Source organism: Chinchilla lanigera, unplaced genomic scaffold (genome assembly GCF_000276665.1).
Source record: "Chinchilla lanigera isolate Chin_1 unplaced genomic scaffold, ChiLan1.0 scaffold00033, whole genome shotgun sequence".
NCBI lineage: Eukaryota > Metazoa > Chordata > Mammalia > Rodentia > Chinchillidae > Chinchilla > Chinchilla lanigera.
This window is the reverse complement of record NW_004955434.1, coordinates 16,375,664-16,397,625: the sequence shown is the minus strand read 5'-3', so window position 1 is coordinate 16,397,625 and position 21,962 is coordinate 16,375,664. Positions and strand designations below refer to the sequence as shown.

The following is a 21,962-nucleotide window of genomic DNA, read 5'->3' as shown; positions in this document are numbered from 1 at the left end:
AACATTTATAATCTGCTTTTTTATCTTTATAATTTTATTATTTCAATATTACAAAAACAGAACCTTTTGAAATTGGCTTTTGTTCACGCAGCTTAATGCCCTTCGGGTCTATGTGAATTGTGTGTGGTAATATTCTTTTCCTTTTTATCACTGAGTTGCACTCTGTGGTATGGATGTATTTATTGAAAGATTTTATTTTTCCAGTTTATTTTTTAATTTATAAATAAAGCTGTTCTGTGAGCAGTTCTTCACAGAGTTTTGTGTAGTCACAGGTTTTTATTTCTCTGCAACAAAGATAGAGGAGATTGGTAAATGCTTATTTAATTTTCAGAAACTTGACTTTTTGAGTGGTGCTGTGTAATTTACATTCCTATATGAACAATCCAGTTTCTCTCATTCTTACTATTCAGAGGGGTATATAATGACACCTTTTTATGTTTTTAATTTACATTTCTTTAATAGGTAATGATAATGAACATATTTTATGTGCTTATTTGCCATTGGTATATCTTTTTCGGTGAAGTGTCTATATTTTGGATCATTTTCTAGTAGGATTATTTTAGCAGTAGAGTTTTCTAATATATTTCAGATCTGAGTCCTTTGTCACATAATATGTGTCTTTGATTGACTCAATCCTGTTTTACTTAATTCAGTTCCCACTTCCTGGAATGTTCAAGGCACTTAGAATACTTCAGACCCATTAATAGCAGTACTCTCGCCTTTTGTGAAACTATTACTCTATTTCCATGTATATTTAAAACTGTGCAGTTGAGACTATCTACTGTTTTAAGCAAGTCCTGCTGATTCACCCACACTGTAAACCCTTTTTGTACTTACAGTCTTTGCTTGCTTTGGGATCTCCTGAGATAATTTTCTTTCTGTATAAGAATTTACATTGCTGTTTTGTGTAGATGTGAAGCAGCAGAGTACGTTTGTGTGTGTTGGTAGCTAGATGTTTCATCCATAAGTTTTTTTTTTTAATTCATTGTCTTAGCTTCTGGCTTTTGTGGTCCTGCTTGAGAAGTCAGCTGCCGTATCTTCTTTGAAGACAAGGTGCTTTTTTGTCCTTGTGTTTTTAAGATTTTTCTTTTTGTCTTGACCTTCAGCTGTTTAGCTATATGTTACGCTGTGGTAGTAGCCTCTAAAATGGACCTCAGTAATCCCTGACTCCTGATGCTCTTGTATAATCCTTCTTTACTTACTGCTTTGCTTTGTATCAATATAGTAGGGCAGGACTGTTGCATCTTTTTGATATCTTTAACTTTTTAAAAAAATGGCACATAATTATATATAGAACTAAAGAGAATTTCTGTTTTCTTAGGATATATTACAGAAGCAGCACATTAGCACAGCGCCAAGTAATTTGCTAGGTGAAAAAATACCATCCATCTCCCCTGTGAGGCGTATTGACCAATGCCTAGGACACTAAAAATCTGTCCGTTTAGGTACCGTACCCTTGTTTGTATGTCTTCCTCTCTGATTGTAGGTACATTTGTAATGAATTGCTTTTGAAGTTCTTTATGCTCTTTGTACTTACTTTATAATTTTATGAAGATATACAAATGTATGGATTTTTCTGTGAAAACACAATTTTTTTGAAAACTATCTGGCAATTATAGGTGAATTAAATTTTGCTTGACCAAACTGTAAAATATTGAGGATAGGTCTCATAAAAATATAGAATATTTCTTCGATAAAATTGCTTTTTGAATTGTTTAAATTGGTGCTTCGCCTTAAAGAGCTAAAATTAAAAATAAAACAATATGCCATGAGTGTGATTTTTTCAACCCAGCTGTTTTTCTTCTTGGTGTATTCTGAAAAGAACGAAAGGCATCATAATGTGGAGATGTATGTACACTCATGTTTATAGTGGCACAGCTTGTAATAGTTAAATCTTGGAAGTAGCCCAAATGCTCATCAACTGATGAATGGATAAAGAAAAAATTTTTTTATGTAGTGGAGTACTCCTGAGCCATAAAGAAGGACAAGCTGGAGACATTGCTTGCTGAATGGATGCCTCTTGAGGCCATACTCAAGTGAAATAAGTCAGACACGTGTAAATACCACCTTATTTCTTTGGTGTGAGAAGCTGAAAGTATAAATAAAGACCAAAATGTATAATATATATTGTGAAATAGGAAGAAAATGTCCAAATGGGAAGGGATACTGGGGTGCAGGAAGGAAAGGAAAACAAAAAAAAAAAACGATGAGAAAAGATGGGAAAAATGGAAACAAAGCTTTTGTAAATAGAAGGGGGAAGAGGGTTTGAAGGGAGAGTAGGAGAATGGGGAAAAAAAAGAAGCAAGTTATATCATGTACAAGTACAGATGTCCTATAATGAGTGTGATCATTGTGTATTCGTAAAATGTATCAATAAACTTAATTAATAAAAAGAAATAAATATACTTTACAACATATAAAAAAAGGATGGTAAAGACCTCCCATTTTGGGAGGTATATTAAAGAAGATCTCATCCATATATCAAGATATTTATGAATTACATAGATATTTTTAAATTTAAAAGCTGTTAAATTATATATTTATTATGTAGCATGCTTTCTGCTTTATGTGACCTTTTAAAATTACTCCTTTAGTAGTTCTGGTTGCATTTAGTAAGAGAGTCTTAGCTGTACATCTGAATTCTGAGATAATATTATATCCTGTCCTTCTATAAACTTTTAAAATGATGCTGTACATGATCTGCATTCAGATTCTGTTCTGGGTAATAGCTCTAATCAAAATCTATAAATTAAGTAATACCTGTTTGTTTATTATGTAAAAGTTCTTTCTAGAAGTAAGTGCTCCGACAGAAGTTAGAACTGGTAATTATTTGGGGACTCTGCCCATTTACTAGCAACTCCCGTAAATCATACAGATTGTTTATATGTATGCAAAAATCACTAACTATTTGTGTTTTCTTCTGTTTATTTTATATTCTATAAACCAAGGATGAGAGTCAAGTTCTTTATACTAAACATTTATAGTCATCTGCTATGAACAGATCTTTCAAAGCAAATGAAATTTACTTGTGTTTCTGAGAGAATGTAGTTCAGAAAAGCATAATAGTAAACAGTTGCTACAGAAATCAAAATGTATTTTGGTGGTTTTTCTTATGAGTATAAATTTTTGAATTTATCAACAAAACTTTTGATAGTATAAATTAGTTTTCAATACATGGTCCAGTTTGAATATGTAAGAGTTGCTTTTGCATTTATATACACTCAAGGAACAGAAAAAACAGGTGAAATCATTGGCATTCTTCAAACTTTTAATAAATTGAGAAAAGACAGTTGATACTATATATGAGTTTTGATATTGTAATCTTGTTTTTATTCTGCTCCTATTAACTTTATTCTTGGAATGCCTTCACACCTAATCTTCCATAGTATCAGAATTTCTAGTTTAGCAGTTAATTTCTTATAGACTATCTATTCTTGGAATGTGACTTATTCATTCTGGCTTACCACAGTAGAAGTCCAAATATTTTTTCCTATGCAAACATACCACAGGCATTAGGTCTTGGTGTGTGGGATCTTCAGCCTGTCACAAATTTCATTTTGCCATCTGCTTCAACCTGCGCTGTGTATCTTCTGCTGGCAGACTTTGCTGGAGTTGCCATGGCTCAGGATAAAAAAAAATTAATCTTGGCATGAGAAGCTTACTTTAGAAAAAAATAATAATTGATCATGCCTGCTGTAGATTTTAAAATAAGCATTTGAAAGGATTCCCAAAATGTCTCCTTAACACGTTGATCTTTTTTATTGTAATTACAGTATCCAATATAATTATTGAATTATGAAGTTTATTAACTTAATTAATTTTCTCTTTTATTTTTAAGGATAGGTAACAAATGCATATATATGGATTAATGACATATTTTAAAATATTGTGATACTTCTGTCAGTGAAATTCTTTACTTCATATCTTACCTCCAGAAGTGACATTTGAAATGACTCTATGCTTTGTATGTAATACACAGATGAAAGAAACACCATGAAAAATCTAGGTCACAGAGTCCTTAGGTGTACACTTTCATCATCTATAAAGCAGAGATGATAATATTTTTAAGAGTTGTTTGGGAGATTGAATCAGAATAGGTCCTTAAAAATGGATAAATAAATGTTTATTCTGCAAAATGCCAACTCTGAAAGGCATTTTCCTAGATAATGATCTTATAAATTGTCCAGTTCTTCTACTAGAGAATATTGCATTCTAGTTTGTCTGCCTAACTGAGGTAGCCACTCCGTGACAGCAGGGTCCAGAGGGGTGATGAGCGCCATTAAAGGGGACGGTCAGCTTTTAGAGCACGGCGGTGGGTGTGGTGTTGGGCAGGGTTGTCAGGGAGGGCTTTCTGAGGCAAGAGTTTGCATACCTGAATAAAACCACGTAGTGCACAGGGGATATTTGGGAAAGGCTGTGTCTGGCTGGTGGAGTGAGAAGCTTAGGGGGGTTAAAGAACAGCGAGGAGGTCATCGTAGCTGGAGCTAAGCAGGTGAGGGTTGGAGTGCTAGGAAACGACGTCAGAGTGATCCTATAACCGCACTGATTTCATCTTTATGATTCATAATTGTAGATGAAATGTCATTCCTGCCACCCTTCAGAAATAAGAAACTGGGGCAGATTTAGTATTGTATTAATTGCAAGTCAAACTTTAACGTGGGCTCTTTGTAACAAGCACACAGAAAGTTACATTGTCTGCGTTGCCAGTGAGACCCTTCTTTGTGGTTCCTGCGTAAGTCTCTGCTCAGAGCTGGCCAGTCTGCGAAGCGCACAGCTGTTCAGCCTGCCGGCTCCACCCACACTTTTGACAGTTACCGCGTGGAGTTAAGGTCCAGCGACCAATTGAAAGGGCAAAGTAGCTACAAGACCATCCTCACTTTTAACACCAGTTGCAAGTTTGGGGGGTTCCTGAACCCACCTCTGAAAGTTTGTTAATTCACTGGAAGAAATATTATTACTATTAATTTCTGCATTATTCTTAGGTAAACATTGCACCTTCGGCAGCTTCCAGTGTTGAGTGTGCCCACAGTCCTCATCTCAGCTCCTCCGTAATTCCTGCTCCGCAAAATGAATCATTATTATCCTCAAATGATGGGAATCAAGAGGCACTCACAGGCCCTGGTACTCCACATAGCAGTGGGAAACCTGTGTGTGATGAGTTTGATCAGTTAATCAAAACTATGGCTCAGGTAAAAACATTTTTTTTGTTAGTTATGATAAAATATTACACAAGACTGTGGTCAGTCCTGGATAATATAGTATTTGTAATATCTGAAGTATTTGAAATGATAAAGAAGTTGTTTTGTCAGAGATTGGTCGTTCAGAGGTTTTTTTAAATTACACTTTTCTTTTCTAATTATCATATTTTAAATTCACTATTACATGTTGTGTTCCAGAAATATTACACAGGCAAAGTAAAATGACCTAGGTGATAAGTAAAGATTATCTTGGGGGGCTGGGGATTTAGCTCAGCGGCAGCAAGCGCAAGGTCGTGAGTTCAGTTCCTGGTACCGGAGAAAAACCAAAAAAAAAAAAAAAAAAAAAAGATTATCTTGGAATCTTTTTCTTGCTTCCGTTACCGTAAACAAAGTAGTGCCACTAGTAAGAGGACTGTTAACTGCAGTAATCAGCCCTTACTTTTATTTTTGCTTCTTTCCTGAGCAGGGTCGCCATGTAGAAGCTTTTGAGCTCCTCAGACCTTCCTGTGGAGGCCTTGGCTTCAGCGTGGTGGGGCTCAGCAGTGAAAACCGGGGCGAGCTGGGAATATTCGTGCAGGAGATACAGGAGGGCAGCGTGGCGCACAGGTGAGAGGGTCGCGGCGCCTGCCCTGTTGCTGATGTCACACTCAGGAGACTTTGGTCCCGTTCGGGAAGTTTAGGAAAACAAAGACGAATAGAAAGAAATGAACATCTGCTGTTAACCAGTTTTTAGAAGTTACTAACATTGCTGTGATAAAAAGCAAGTTCTTTGAAATGAAAGTAGCTCTTAATGAGTGTAAGTGCTTTTTAGTAAGGAAAGAAAAGAATGATTAGAAAAGTGTTTTGCTTGCTATAAAATGACCTCTTTTTATTCAGTTTTAAAGAGTATTAGAAGTGATCCGTGGTAATTCAAGCTGTACTTTATTAATATAATCAAAGCAATAATGCATTGATACTTTCATTTTTAAAAAATAAGAGTAAAATATATTGACTAAATTGAGTAGTTGCAATGAAAAAATAAACCTTCTAAATGGAAGATTGATTAGGGATAGCAGTTGAATTACCTTAGGATATATCTTTAAAAGCAGAACTGCAGGAAAAAACCTTAAAAAATGAAGACATTTAAAAATAGTATTAAAAATGACCTGGATGTCTGTGCCGGCGAAGCTGTCATGCTTTTGAGAGCAGCCGCGTATCCTTTTTCACCCTGTTTTGCATCCTTGGTAGAGATGGAAGGCTGAAGGAAACTGATCAGATCCTCGCTATCAATGGGCAGGCACTTGACCAGACCATCACACATCAGCAGGCCATCAGCATCCTGCAGAAGGCCAAGGATACTGTCCAGCTCATCATCGCCAGGGGCCCCTTGTCCCAGGTCTCCAGCCCCCGGGTGTCCCGTTCCCCGTCTGCAGCCAGCACAGTCTCAGCTCATTCTAACCCGGTGAGTGCCTCAGGCTTTGAGAAGGGACAGAACACATGTTTTGTAGTTCCTGTAGTTTCTTTATACTTCTTGAACTTTTGTCTTCTTAGTTTATCAGTCCTTAAACTGGAATATTTGGTGTTTAATTATGATTCCATTTCTAGCTTCTAAAACAGCCTTTACTTTCTTTGTCTCATTTTTTTGACAACATTTCTCAAAAGAAAACAGATCTTTAACAAAATTAAAATTTATCTGTAGACAGACACAGTCTTGACGTTGCTTTGTAAACGATACAGTCATATTGTTGCAGTTAGCTTCCAGTGACTTTGAAGTCACTTAATTTAGAATCCTTCCTTGAGGGAGGATTAGGCAGAAGACATTTTGGACACGTGACAGTTTTTTTCCCTTGATCTCTTTCTTTTCTTTTTTACCAGTTGTATAAAAGATCTTGCAGATCTATAAAAGTGGTGTATTGATGATTTTAAGAGGGATTACATCAATAGGCACGATCATCTGTGGAAAGAAATGCGTGAAATGCAGGGGACTCTTTGGTGCTTATTAGCATGTCTCACTTCAGTTACTTAGTACCGGTAACATCATGACCATGCTGTCTGCCATGATATAAAATTGTAGTGTTTTATGGAATTGTACAGCAGCATACGGGAGCTTTGCTTTTAGGTTCACTGGCAGCATGTAGAAACCATTGAGTTGGTGAACGACGGGTCTGGTCTGGGATTTGGCATCATAGGAGGAAAGGCGACTGGTGTGATTGTCAAAACCATTCTACCGGGAGGAGTAGCCGACCAGGTGAGCTGCGCTGTAAGTCTTGAGTGCTGTTTTACCCTGCAGAATGGCTCTACCTTTATATTTTCCGTTAGCAAAGAGAAACCTCGCACTTAGGTAATGTCAGCGAGAGTGAGGTAGGATCTTCTGTCTTATTGCACTGTTCTTGAAGTATTCTTGTAGAACTGGGAGGGAAATATTTTTGAAAAAGGATGTTCATCTTAAGTTACAGTTATAGACAAAGAATTTAGCACTCTATAGAACCACAGACTAAGCCAACACCAAGGTTATAGCTTTGATTGCTGTAGAGGTAACTACCCTTTGTTTTATGATCCTATGTTTGAAACCTGCTCAGCTGTTTTATAGTCACAAGATACTATGGACAGATTGGTAAAGGGAAAGAGCAAAGTTCATCTTGTCCTCCTAGAGAAGGGTCACAGGTATCAACTTTGGATGTGAACTGTAGCCTATTTTTATCACTTAGAATACTTCACTGAAGAATTGTTATTTAAGATACGTATAAGATATGTGTGAAAATATTTCGCAAATTAATTAGTTACAAGAAGTTCTACTGGTTTAACTGTTGTCTTCATTATAACATTTGATTTATGAAACTTGTTTTTAGATGTGTATTTGAACTTCAATTTCAAAGCCAGCCTCACCAAACATTTGTCTTGTTCATGAATGAAGGGCTTATTAATGACAGCCTCTTCAATAGAGGTATTAACAGTAACAAAACTTGGCAAAATTTTCTCCTTTAAAGTATTTGGCATCATGTAGCAGTATCAAATGAAATTGATAAGCTTGAGAAAGAGCTTTGTGTATGCTTTATCTTATATAGAAAGCTAAATTTAATTTTAATAAATTAAAATGAAATGAAATTAAGAATTTAGTTCCTCATTTGAACTAGCCACATTTCATGTGTCTCATAGCCATATGTCACTAGTAATTGCTGTGTTGGACAGTGTAAAACAACTCCATTACTGCAGAAAGTTTTGTTAGACAGCACTTGTGTAGGCTTATAAGACTTCTGCATAGCTCTTGTCTTTCAGAATTTTTACCTCCCTAGAATTTCATCTGCTAATGCAGTCTTTTGGAATATTTATAATTGAAATAGCCAGGTAGAAGTTACGGAATTAAAGCAGTATTATTTTGTAGATAGCAACACATTTTAACTACTATATATTTTATTTGCATCATAACTTCATAGTTTATCTTTGCTTAATAGCATTTCTGCTTTCTGGCCCTCAAAAATAGTCATAACATTTTTTCCTGCATTTAGTGTATATAAATCAAAATTAAAGTTTCTGTCAGCTATTAATTTAAGGAGTGTTTGTGAATTTCATTTTTTTATATCACCTTGGATAATGCCAGATTGGTTTAGAAGGCAGCTAGTATTGCAATTACGTGTTTAATGTCTCAGGATTGCCATAGTAGCATATCACTGTCATCTTTTACAGTTTTCTTTCCTTCATTTAGGATTTCTCTGACAGAGTTACAAGAATAATAAGCTAATTATTTATCTTCTTTTTGTGAAGCACGGACGATTATGTAGTGGAGACCATATTCTAAAGATTGGTGACACCGATTTGGCAGGCATGAGCAGTGAGCAAGTAGCACAGGTCCTGAGGCAGTGTGGAAATAGGGTTAAACTGATGATTGCAAGAGGCGCCATTGAGGAAACGACAGCACCCGCCTCTTTGGGCATCACCCTCTCCTCCTCCTCTTCTGCACCGGAGATGCGGGTACGTAGGTAAAGGCATTATTCTGAAAGTCACAGTAAACAGCACTGAGATGCTGGTGACATTTCCTTAAAACCTAGATTTATTGATGTTCATATCTTAGTGTTAATGAGCGGAATCGAATGTAGGGATGCGTCAGCACTAATAATGTCTTACTAATTACGAATATATAAAACATGAAATATAGTTTGCTTCAAGTGCTGGATAATTTTACATTTTTCTCTAAGCAGCTCATTTATGAGGTTAAGCTTTTAAAATATGGACAGAATGTCACAAGTAATTATTTGCTACTCACACCTAAACTGCTGAATTGTATTTTTTATCTTACTTACACAGCTTTCCATAGTCATAGCTCTAACCATTCCCTTTAGCAACTATCTTGCTAGTCTTTTTGCTGTTGTTTCAATGTGTGAAGGTTGCAGAGGGGCAGCAGGCTTGGTAGGAACGGATGCGGCTTCAGAACCTTTCAGTGTCACTATTTTAAGGAATATCTCAGAGCTATGACTGGATTCATAATGTGTCATCAACAGTCTTCACACAGTTACATACTTTTTTAAAGCAAAAGCTGGGGCTTAGGTATTGTAATAAAAGTTTTATTTATATGTATAGTATTCTATCTTTGTTCTTGATATGAATGAACAAAGCTGAAAAATTTAAAAATTATTGGAAATTAATAGCTATCTCAACTGGTTTATAGATCACAAGGCTAATGTGCTTATTATCAGCAAATTAATTATATCCAGAAACCTCTAAACTATTTAAGAAGAGCATTTTACCCAATTTCTTGATAAACTTCACACAAATACAAGTCCTGTGTACTGCTTCCATAGATGCAAAAATGTGGTTTTCTCTATTAAAGTTTGTTTTAGCCAGTTGCTAAATTTTTTTTAAATCCTAACCTCCTCCACTAGCCCTTTAAAACTTTATTAAAACACTTGAAATTTCCATGATTCTGTTATTTTTGGAATTGAGTTTGCTTGCTATTCTTTGCAAAGAGAAAGAAGAAAGAAATCTTGTTTATGAAAGTGTTTAAATGGCATTCTTTTGTGATAAACAAAACATTTTATTCAGCAATATATAAATGAATGCAATACCGAAAACCACTTGATGTAATTGAAAGCTTAGAAAAATATCTATTCTGTGCATATCATCATTTCTGAAGCTTGTGCCCCTTTTAAAACCATTCGATAGTCAAATTGCCACCCTCTAAAATAGCACTCGCATAAGTCTTATTAAAAATAGAAAACACATTTGTTTCAATTGAAGCAGATTTCATCCTGTCATTTTCTTGTAATTATCTAAACTTTAAACTTTTGCTAAGTTTGCACAGATAATTATGTGCAATGAGAAATAAATCAAACTTTACTGTAAAATTGTAACTCGTTTAGGTGGACCATCCGTTACATATACTGTTTGTTGAAAGAAAATCAGAAAATATTACCACCTAACCCCAACCTTCATGTCCTTTAGAACTCATTAGCTTTAATTTTTCCACGTTCTTCTTAGGGTCCTCTGCAGATGTCACATTAACGATTAGTACCGGTAGCTTAGTGGTAATATCTTGTGCCAGTTCACAGATGTGAAATTTAGGGACCTTTGCTCGTGAGTCCATACAGTTAACAACACTACATGTTAGAAAAAACTGACAGTTGAGAAACTCCCTTCCAGCTGTTATTCCAGAAAGATACTAATGAAGAAAGACATACTTTTCTTATTAATAGCTTTTCATAGTCTGAATTCTCAATAGAAATAAAGGGCAGTTTAAAATATTGCCTTGATGCATTTTGCTCCTTTTCAAAATAATACATCAATCAGCCTATTTATAATATAGCTGCAGGGTAGATCAGTTCATGTTCATGGTGCTGCAATTACCTGTAAATTCAAGCTATAATATCAACTAACATGTAGATACTGGGATCCCTGTATTCTAATAGAGGCTTTACATACTGTATGTCATTTAAGAGAAGGAAGCCTCCAACCAGACTATTTAAATTTCATTTCTACCACTATGATATTTTTAGCTGTTTGTCCTTAGAAAAGCTTATGTAAGTCATTCTCCCAAGATAATAATTGATATAAATTGCTTCCTAGCCATTTTACTTAGATCGAGTGTAGTATATGTCGTTATCGGTGTAATATCTGATATGTTCTCTATCCAAGGACAATATACTGAATGGACTTTCGGAGCTGGGAGATGGAATAGGGGCTTGCTCTGTCCACTGCACTCACTGAGTTGGTGTTGCATCGCCTCCAGGAATGATGCATTCCCTCAGGGGAACAGTGAAAAAGTTGGTAAAATAACCGTACCTATCTCCATGGCTTGTAAGGAATCTGAAGAATATTACGTTGTTCTAAGGAGTAAGAGATTAAGACATGTCACGTGCCTTTCACATAGGAACTACTCAATAAGTGGTAGCTGGACTGGTTGTTTTGTTCTTTTCCTGGTAGACAGTTGTGCAGAGATGCTTAGAATGAGTAATTGGCAAAGCTAGATTTTGAACTTGATTTGAATTCAAAATGTGAATTCTTTCAAGGGCAACATCCTGAATCCTTTAGAAATTAAAATAAACCACCTCTGAACACAGAATTTAAGGAAGCATTTAATGTTTAAAAGGTTGAGTATACAAACAATAACGTACCCCTCCTGTAAAGGGAAATCCAGCCTCGCACTTGACGCTGCTGTCTGAGGAAAAGTGTGCGGCATCCATGGTGTTAGCATTGAAGAAGCAACCTCGAGTGTAGCTCTGAAGTTCTCCGACCCCTCGTTAGTCACGTGATTCTGAATAAAAGCGATGGCTTTTAAAATTTATCTTGTTTTTTACAAGTTTATTTCTTTCTTCATATATATATTTTAAATTTCAGGTTGATGCTTCTACTCAGAAAAGTGAAGAAAGTGAGACATTTGATGTGGAGCTCACTAAAAATGTTCAAGGATTAGGAATTACTATTGCTGGTTATATTGGAGATAAGAAATTAGGTAAATTAAACCTTAAAGTTTTTTGAACATAACAGTTGCTTCTAATATCTCTATCTTATGAAATAAAATCAAGTTTTTATATTAGCTAGCTGAAAACTTCCTTAGAAATAGTATAAGTGACTCTAATATGACAGGTAAAATATTTGCCTTTTGCTACAATTCCTGTTTGTGTGGCTTATTGATATATATTTATTCTCTACTAGGACTTTTTCTTTGGAGAATGGGAGATGAATACTCTTTAAGTGTGTTTTGTAACTAGTGAACATAATCTGTTTCTACTCTTAGAACCATCAGGAATTTTTGTAAAGAGCATTACAAAAAGCAGTGCTGTTGAACATGATGGAAGAATCCAAATTGGAGACCAAATTATAGCAGTAAGTTACATATTTAGTAATAGTATTGTAAGTTTTCATGTTTGAGAATTTTATTCATCTAGTTTACTTCGTTTTGAGAAGTACAGTTAGCTGTGGTAATTTTGCTTTGGACTTGAGGCTATCAAAACAACACTTTTTATTATTCCATGGAAGCAAAATAAAGCATTGGATGGAAACTTTACTAATCAATTCTAAAGAAGAAAGTTTTTTACCAAATAATATCTGATATAATAGATTTCTGGATGTAATAATTTTTTGTATTAATATTAATATTATAGCAATCCTTGTAGATCCTCTAAAGGTAAAGACCAGATTCTCATGACTTTTGGTGTACCTGAATCTGGATTTGTGTTTTTTTTTTCTTTTTTTGTCTTTTTTGAGACAGGGTCTGCAGTGCAGTTCAGGCTGGCCTTGAGCTCACTTTGTAGCCCAGGTTGGTCTCAAACTCGCAATGATCCTCCTGCCTCAGCCTCCGGAGTGCTTGGATTACAGGCGTGCGCCACCGTGCCAGGCTCTGAATCTCAATTTGTAATGTGTACATTTTCTTTGTCCAAATATTATAACTAATGACTCCATGCACAGAGCACCTTTCAGCTGTAGAAATACAAAAAAAATAAAAGAAATAGATACAGCTTTTCTTTTGGGAGGTGGAGACTAGAACTCAAGACCTTGCCCTTGCCAGGCAGGTACTTACGCCGCTGAGCTGTGTCCCTGGCTCTACCCAGCTTTGCTTATAAGATTTACTCATCATGTTATGGCAGCCCCTTCAGTGTGTTTCTAAGCACATGGCTATTTAAGGCAGAGCGTGACAGAACCCAACTTTCAGTTCAGTGTTCCGTAGGAACTGGGTTGTCCTAACTACTCCCTAAAACTCAAGTTCACGAGATCCTCACCAAGCGCTGTGGCCAGGGAGAACTGCATGTAGTATGGTTTCTGAGGACCTCACTGTGCATATTGAAAAACTGAAGACCCTTGAGAAGTCCTACAGTAATGTGTTTACTTCTTTTACCTCAGTGTTTCCTAAGCTTTTGTAATTGTGAGATCTTCTCTTCCCAAATATATATTAATCTTCTTTGAAGATATCTTTGGGAATGGTTAATAGGTATTTGTTATTGTCTCTGCTGTTCCTCTGGAATCTTAATAGAAGTAAGAAGACAGACTGTTAAGATAGTCCTCAATCACAGCAATATTATGCACAGTAATCAACTCACAGAAGCAGCCCAAATGTTTATTGATAGCTGAATGGACTGATGAAATGTGGTTTATGTGCACATAGTGCAGTGCTCTTGAGTCTTTTGAAAGAGTGCAATAATATCGTGTGCTACTGTGTGGGTGAACGTTGAGGCCGTTATGCCTAGTGAAGTAAGCTTGTCATAGAAAGACAAATACTGTATAATTCTACTTAGGTGAGGTGTCTAAACTCGTCATACGTGAGAGAAGCAGAGGTAGAATACTGGTTACCAGGGGCAGGGGAGAGGTAGATGTGAAGTTATTCAGTGCAATAGTGATAGAGCTCGCAAGATGAGAAAGTTCTACACGGCGGTGTAAATGTACTTACCTGAATTTTACATTTAAAATTGTTAATACAGTGAATTTTCTGTTATGAATTATTTTTACCACAGTTTTTTTAAAAAACGTAGCAGAGTTCCTTATTTCTACCTCTTAAGGTACATTGGATCTCCTTGAGCCTTCCTGGGTTTGGTGCTGTGAAACTCCTTCTACTTGTCTCTTGAAGTCTTCTCAGAGTATCAAACTGATCTTGCAGCCCAGGCTGATTTTCTGCTAGAACGAGCTTCCTCGGTGTACTTGTATTTGTCATGCAGTGAGCGTCAGCCGCTGTATGTTTCTGTATTTTCAGGAAAAGGGAAGGAGAGAATGAAAGCTGTACAACTGGGATGTATGTGTGGTGCTGAATTAAAGATTAAAAACGTAGCTAATTTGTTTTTCTTTCTTGAACTATGTTCATCGGAAAACTGTAGGGTTAGCGTTAATGAGATATTATGCACATATCATAAAATTTACCCATTTAAAGCTTGAATTCAGTGACCTTTAGTGTATTCACAGTATAAGACATTCAATACCATAATTAATTTTAGGACATTTTCATTATTCTAAAAGAAACCTCATCTCCATCAGCAGTCAGCTCCTGGCTCTCCCATCCTCCCATTCCTCGGCATTCATCATGCTACTTTCGGACTCCATACTTTTGCCTGTTCTGGGATGTTTCCTATAAATGAAGTCATTGAAAATTTGGTCCTTGATAATGTACTTCTTTTACTTAGCATGTTCAAGGTTCATTTGTGTTGTAGCTTGTATTTATTCTTCATTTCCTTTTATTGCTGAGTAATATTCTACTTATATGAAAATACCATATTTACCCAGGCATCAGTTGATGAACACTATATTTGCATTGTTTTTACTTTTTATCTATCATGGCCAGTACTACTATAAACATTCCTGTCAAAGGTTTTATGTGAGTTTATGTTTTCATTTCTTTGTTATGTTCTGAACAGTGGAAGTTCTAGATCTTATGATAATTTTATATTTAACTCTTCGGCAAACGTCTGAAATTTCTTTACCACCAAATTACCACCAATAGGAAAGGCTCTTTCATATGAGTTTTAGGAAGATCAAATCAGATCTTTATTTAAAATATCTGGTATAAGTACATAAATACAGTCTAATTAATTTAGGAGATGTTTATCGAGGGCCTAAAGTGGTTATGTAATTGAAAAAGACTCAAAACACTTCCCCCTAAACTTACCATCATCGTCATTTTATGTAAGTGGAATCTCAAGCATAATTCCTCTTAAGCAGTTTGATGATAAAAGAAATTTTTAACAAAATGTAGAAGTAAACTTCTTGCTTTCAGTAAAATCATTTTTCTTCACTGTTATCATTGTTTTGATTTTGATGTTTGATTTTTAGCAGTATCCTTTTACCTCAAACTGCCGGGGAACAGTATTGCTCCTCCATTAATTTTGTGCAAAATATCAGCATCTGTGGACTTCTGGGTTAGTGGTGGTAAGGTCCTCCACATCCAGTTGCATTTTCACAACTGTAGTCTTTTTGTCTGTTTTTCTTTTGACAACAGCTTTTGAAGCTATAGTCTTTTGTTGTTGCAGTGTGGTGTGCTGAGAACATTAAGAAATCATTTCTTACCGTTTTGAAGAAATGTTGCTTTGCAATTTAAAACCATTTGGTACAGTGTTTTTTTACAAATTGTGTTGTGTGAGTCCTAGGGTTTCATTCTAGGCATTACGGGAGCAGGAAACAGAAAAAATGGCTCCGTTCCCCACCAACCCTACCTGCCTTTTCATGTGTTGGGTTCTGTGCAACAAGTATTTGATGGACACCATTTTAAAAAATCGTCAACCAAACTTGTTGACAAATTATGCACTTATTCTTTTTAGTTGAGTAGTCCATGTTTCATGCTAAAAGCAGTGTAGAATCATGATTGATAAAAAGTTGCTCAGTGAGCATATAAATAAAGTGTCAGATGTTGTCTTTGCTATTCTGACTTTGTTAATAGGTTCAGATTCTCTGTTAATAGGTATCAGCCATGTTGGAGGAAGCTCGCTGTGTGCTGAGAAGCCAGGTGTTTGAGTTGTGCCAAGTAGCATTTCTTCTCTCTGATTGCTCCTGTTAATTGTGGTATTGGCTGTGCCCTTTATGGAAGTGCTGATTGTCTTCTGTTTGTGAGTCTGCCGCCAGTGTAGTGCTGTTGCAGCCTTGTCTGTAGTGTCGGTGCGCCTGAACTGACCTCGTCAGTGTTCTTGAGGTCGAGGGCATGCAGAGCTAACTGAGGCTCCTGGTGGAGGTTTTGGTGACTATGGCTCATACGCAGCATGGCGTGTAAATGCACTGAACAGAGGCTGTTCCGGTGAAGCCTTGGGGTTTTCGTGTTTATTACTTTTCCTTCTGTTGCTAGTCAACCCAGCTCCTGAGTATCCCAGTACAAAGTGCCATGCGCTGTAATTCCGGTAAGTGGCTAATATTTCCATATTATAGATGAAGATACTGTGAAATGTGAACTGAAGTCTAGTTTAAAATAGTTCGTGACTGTTTCATTGTGGGAATTTTTTCAGTGCTAGTACCATCTTCTGACATTTGGGTAAGGAATGTATTTTGAAATCTGTGTTACTAAGTTTTGAAAATAAAATGTGTTTTTTACTTACTGGAATTTTATTGCTAATAGACAAAAACATACACATTGTATTTTTCTTAAAACTTTAACACAAATAATGAAAACCTATTGCAAATAAAATCTTTGCAGCCTAAAGCTCTATGCATTTTAAGAATTTTCATAGATCCAAAATGTAGAGATTTTTGCCTTTTTATTCTTTACTTTATTAGCATGAGAGTAAATACTATGTTCGTTTATTTTAGGTTTTGTCTTTGAGCTTTCAAGAATGTAAAATGTGAAAATGTTGGAATCACATTCAGAAATTTTCCATGTCTTTATATGTAAATAGTGTTATGTTTGTTGGTTTCACTGAAAAATATACCTGGAGGTACAGGCATATAAGCAAATGTGAATCTACTGTGATACATTTAAGCAAGCTTATTCGAAGACAGTTACATTGCTTACAGTTGTTTTTTGTTTTAAACAAATTATTACATACCATTTTATATACCTTCTCTTTTAAGGACTATGATTTGAAATATTTGAATTCAACTTTTTGTAATAGTATTATGTAGCTTTGAATTTTACTTACATTTTGCTTCGTAGTGGGGCCCTTCTATGTCACAGTTTCTTACTTGAATTTAAGTTGGATTAATACTCCTTTAGCTAGTGTTGTAAACTTCACGGGGAAAGACTGGCTTCCTGACCTTTCCATATCTGAGAACCTCTTCCTTTGAGGAATGACGGGACATTTTAGCTTTGACTGGTACTGTGGCAAGATGGTTTTGCGCTGAGTGAGCTGGAGGTTGATTAAGCTGTTCTCTGAGTTCCTTGTGGGGTTGCTGGAAGACCCCAGTGAGTTATGTGGCTTAACATCTGCACCCACTCTGCTGACTTGCGCCCCGCTTAGCAGGCTGCTCCACAGATTGTCTCTTTGGGGTCCCATCACCCCCGGGAACGGGGCAGCTGGGTGGGTTCGGGCGACTTGAACCTGGCTTTCTCATGCGTGGCCTTCCTGCGGTCTCTTCACACACAGGGCCTTGAGAGGATCCCAGCCCAGCAGCTGTGCTCTTACTGCACTCTCAAAGCAGCTCAATAAGCCTATTCTTGTCCTCCTGAAGGAGTTCAACACCGTCCCTCTCTACTGCGGCTGACACGGCCTTTCTGACTTGGAAGCAAGGGGAAACAGTTGCCAGTGAGACAGGAACCTGCAGGGCTGTTTCTGTCCTGCCTTGCCCTTCCGCCTCCCTTCCTTCCTCTCCTCTCCCCTGTGCTTCTCCTCAGCTTCTCTCCCCTCTTCTTCCTCCCCTTCTCTTCCGCATTCTCCTCTTCATAAATTTCCTAACCTCTAACAACCCAGTCTTTTCTGTGCTCTAAATGTGTGAGTTATAGTCCCTTCCCACCTGGTTAAAGTGTCTGTGTGATTGGCAACCTTTTACAGAGCATTTTGGTGCATGATCTCAATAGTCTTAGCATTTCAACCAGTTTCCATTTTCTCATGCATTACACTGAGTATAAAACCCTAGATGCATAATTTCTTTACCAGTTCTATTCTCTGCCCTCTCTGCTGTGTAGAGGCTAATAATTTTTTTTATATATTTGAAATAGAAGAATTTTACCAGGATACATCTAGGTGTTCATTTTTTTCCCACTTATTTTCTGGCTTTTCATGTCTTGGACTTAAAGACTTGGCTAAGTTTTCTTCTCCCTGGTTATTTCTATTTTTCCCTCATTTTTTCTCTTGTAGTAATTCCTTTTGTAAGTATATTGGACTTCCAAGGTCAACCTGTGTGTTGTCAGTCTTATTTTACTGAGAAGTTTTCTTCTGAGCTGTGGGAAAATCATATATTACTGTCTTCCATTTCCTGACTTCATTTTCATAGTATTTAAAACCTTGTGGGTTTGTTCCCTGCCCTGTCCCTGCTTTCTGATAGATACCTGTTTCTTTGTAACTGTAAGCTCTGCTTCTGTAAGTACAGTGAAACCTGAATCATTTTGGAGAAAAGCTTCAGGAAGTAACTTTTTTGTCTGTTCACTGAGATAGTGTTTCTAAGTTACCTACACTGATGCTTCCGTGGTATTTTATTCCATATCTTGTGACCGTTCTTCATTCTCAGAAACATCTGTACGTGTACAACTTGGATTTGAGATGTGTTTTACTAGAGAGTGTGTTTCGTTTAGACGACTGAGGAACTATAAGAACGATACAAGCTACTGAATGTTCCTCAGTAGGTGTGCTTGGTGTATTTCTTAGGGTCACTGTTCACAAGCAACATGTATCATCTGACCTCATCATTTTAGTGTTATTTGGGATTTACTGGAGTTTATTCTCAAAGCGTAGACAAGCTACTCCTATATATAGAGAGATTTAGCTGGCCTGCCTTTAATCTAGTCGTTCCCATGCCATTTCTAATAGAAATTTCTCCAGTTATTGGTATAGGAACTTTTTGTTCTTCATTTCCAAAGATTTTTTTTGTAGTATTTTCTCCACTATTGTAATTTGTTAGTCTCTCCGGTAGGGAACTAACAGGGTGAATATAGGGAGAAAGAAGGAAGACACCTCTGTTCAAGCTTCTTTCTAGCTCATAAGAATCATGTAAGATTTAAAGGACCCACAGAGTGTCAGATCATTATCTAGATCCAACTTTCTACATTATTGCTTTACTATCCCATTAATCAAAATAATGAACTACTCATGTTTGGCATTTTCTCCCTTCTACGTATTAAAATATATTATTATACATTACAGATTGATATATTGTTAACACAGATATTATATATCTATCTATATATATACATACACACACATACATGTGTATTCACATATAAAACAAATGCATTTTTAAATATTTAATTAGAAGTTTTCTTCTTCGAGAAACGTCTAAAGTTACCTCTTTGTCTTCTTCAAAAACACTTATCTAGCGCTTATACTTTTCACTCATTTAGTAAACATTTGAGTACCCAGTGTGGCTAGCCTTGTGTTTCTAAAAGCTATGACACAGCCATTTCAGATTCCATTTCATATTCAAGGTTATCACTGACTGTGAATTTCAGCTTCAAATTTATCATTCTACTTTTCTAAACCTTTCATTGTGACTGAGGAATTTTTTTAAATGATGTGATAGTCAGTGGTTTTTAATCTACCCTAAAGGTGACTTTCTTTCCAAGTAAATCTTCGACATACCGTCCAAAGCTCTATACTCCCATTCGGGGTGAATATCTACTGTGTGGCTCATACCATATTTTAGTGACCCTATTGTAAACAAAAATAACGTAGAACCCATTGTTGGAGCATACAGTTATAAACCAATCACGACAGGAAATATAAACTTAAAATTCTGAGAAGTGTTACGAGGAAAAAGGATGGAAGGGATCTTTGTGACCAGAGATAGTGAGGTAATTAGGAAAATAACGTTGGAACTGAGGTCTAGAGCAATTGCAGGTGTTTTCTTGGTGAGGTGAGGAGACAAAGCATGGGCTAGCATGCACTGCAGGGGACTTCCCATCAGATGATGGGAGAGGAGCTGCCTTGGCTGCAGGCAGCATCTTCCAGGAAGAGGGAAGTGGTGGAGGGTGCTGCCGGTTTCGGGAGGTGAGGACAGCTGGCCAGGCCATTGTAAGCATTCTGGGGTTGAACGTTATCTTAAGCAGTATTGTATAGAATAAACGATTGGAATGATGTGATACCATACTGATGTTTTGGAAAGACCATAGAGGCATTTTCAAATACGTTTCTATTTGTGAACTGGAAAAGGAGGAATGTTAACAAGGAAGCTACTTGCATCATCTTTTTTACGGTAGGATAAGCAAGCATGTTTTGGGCTGTTCTGCACCTTCAGTGAGTGCTCCCTCACTGCCCTCCATACATTCATGTCCTGCATAGACGGGTTTCCTAACTTGATTGTGCCTCAGGGTCACTCAGTGAATGTAAAAGAAGACTATAAAAGTTGTAGAAGCCCAAGTCTATAAAACGATTAGCTCATCATTTTTATTTTTATTTTACAGAGAAGAAAAGAAAAAACAACACAGAATTTCATACCACCCTGAACACACCCAATCTCGTCCAAACTCATAATTTTTAAGTGTTACCTCTAAACCCATGTTAGAACAAACAAAGCCCTCTCAGGAGATTCTAATGCATCTAAATTAATACTGGCTCCCTAAGCAACTGTTAGGGTAGTATCATCTATCCCCCAAGTAGAGATTTCCAAGTAAATCTTTCCCAGTTTTTTCCTGATAATAATCAGTAAATATGCACTTTGTGAGTTTGCAGTACAAATACCCATTTATTCTTTAACTTGTCTTCATCACAGGTAGATGGCACCAACCTTCAAGGTTTTACCAATCAACAAGCAGTCGAGGTATTGCGACACACAGGACAAACTGTGCGCCTGACGCTAGTGCGGAGGGGAATGAAGCAGGAGACGGAGCTCCTGGCAAGGGAGGGTGTCGCAGAGGATGTGGGTGAGTCTCTAGTCAATGGCAGCACAAGCCAAGGTAATGCCAGGGTAGTCTGATGTTTGGTCAGACCTTTGCGCTGTGTACACTTTTTTCTAATTCTAAAATAATTTGAAGAATGGTTTTTATCCTGAACTATTTATAATGAACCAAGTAAAAACAGGAGGTTTAATCAAGTTGAAATGAACTAGAACTACCAACCAGTCCACGAACTATATAATGGGTTTTTGACTGTGGCGTATTTTTTGCTATTGTATCCACCCAGTCTCCATTTCTCCATTATAAACGTGCAGTTATCTCCCTTCTCTCCCTGCATCATCTACCTGCTGTCCAGGCCTTCCCCTTGCATGTCATCACAGGGTTATGTGGGCCCGGTGCCGACTCTACATAACCCTCTGTGCATGAAGAAACCAACTTGAACTCTTCCTTTAGAAGTGCTGTGCCATTCATAACCTGTTGCCAGCTGAATATCTCCGCAAACCACTGGAGCCCCGTGCAGCTCACTGACGGAAGAGTTCATTGTTAGATTCAGGCTACTGTCTGGAAAGTGCTGCTTTGTTTGTAAAACCGTTAACTCTTCTGGTGTTTCCGCTGTGCAGTACTTACTGCAGTCCTAGAAGATGGGAGCAGATCGCAGAAGAGTACTTGTCCGTTTGTAGGAGGACTTTCCTTCACACAGGGCTACTATGGAATTTATCTCAGAAAAAAAAAAGACTTGTTCTTAGGGGTTCAAATAAATGTGGTGGCTTAGAAAATTCAAGTCCTTGATGATATTACTGAAATAACTATTAAATGTTTTTATCTTTAGAAAATTGTGAAAAAGATGAAGACTCTTTGTCTTTGAGGAGAAATGTCAGCATATTACCAATTGAAGAAGAAGGTAA

General features: G+C 36.8%; 1 protein-coding gene across 9 annotated transcripts in view; it reads left to right on the top strand.

The window, feature by feature from the left end:
• Mpdz (multiple PDZ domain protein) overlaps positions 1-21,962 on the top strand; it is a 147,731-nt gene that overhangs the window by 34,228 nt on the left and 91,541 nt on the right. For 6 of the 9 annotated variants that reach the window (XM_013516315.1, XM_013516317.1, XM_013516320.1 and 3 more), the window contains 9 exons: positions 4,983-5,189; positions 5,665-5,804; positions 6,426-6,639; positions 7,297-7,437; positions 8,940-9,146; positions 12,006-12,120; positions 12,406-12,494; positions 20,934-21,084; positions 21,887-21,958. In XM_013516315.1, coding sequence (XP_013371769.1) covers positions 4,983-5,189; positions 5,665-5,804; positions 6,426-6,639; positions 7,297-7,437; positions 8,940-9,146; positions 12,006-12,120; positions 12,406-12,494; positions 20,934-21,084; positions 21,887-21,958 — 1,336 coding nt within the window. The remainder of the gene's footprint in view (positions 1-4,982; positions 5,190-5,664; positions 5,805-6,425; positions 6,640-7,296; positions 7,438-8,939; positions 9,147-12,005; positions 12,121-12,405; positions 12,495-20,933; positions 21,085-21,886; positions 21,959-21,962) is intronic. The other 3 variants (XM_013516322.1, XM_013516316.1, XM_013516318.1) reach the window with 1 other exon arrangement.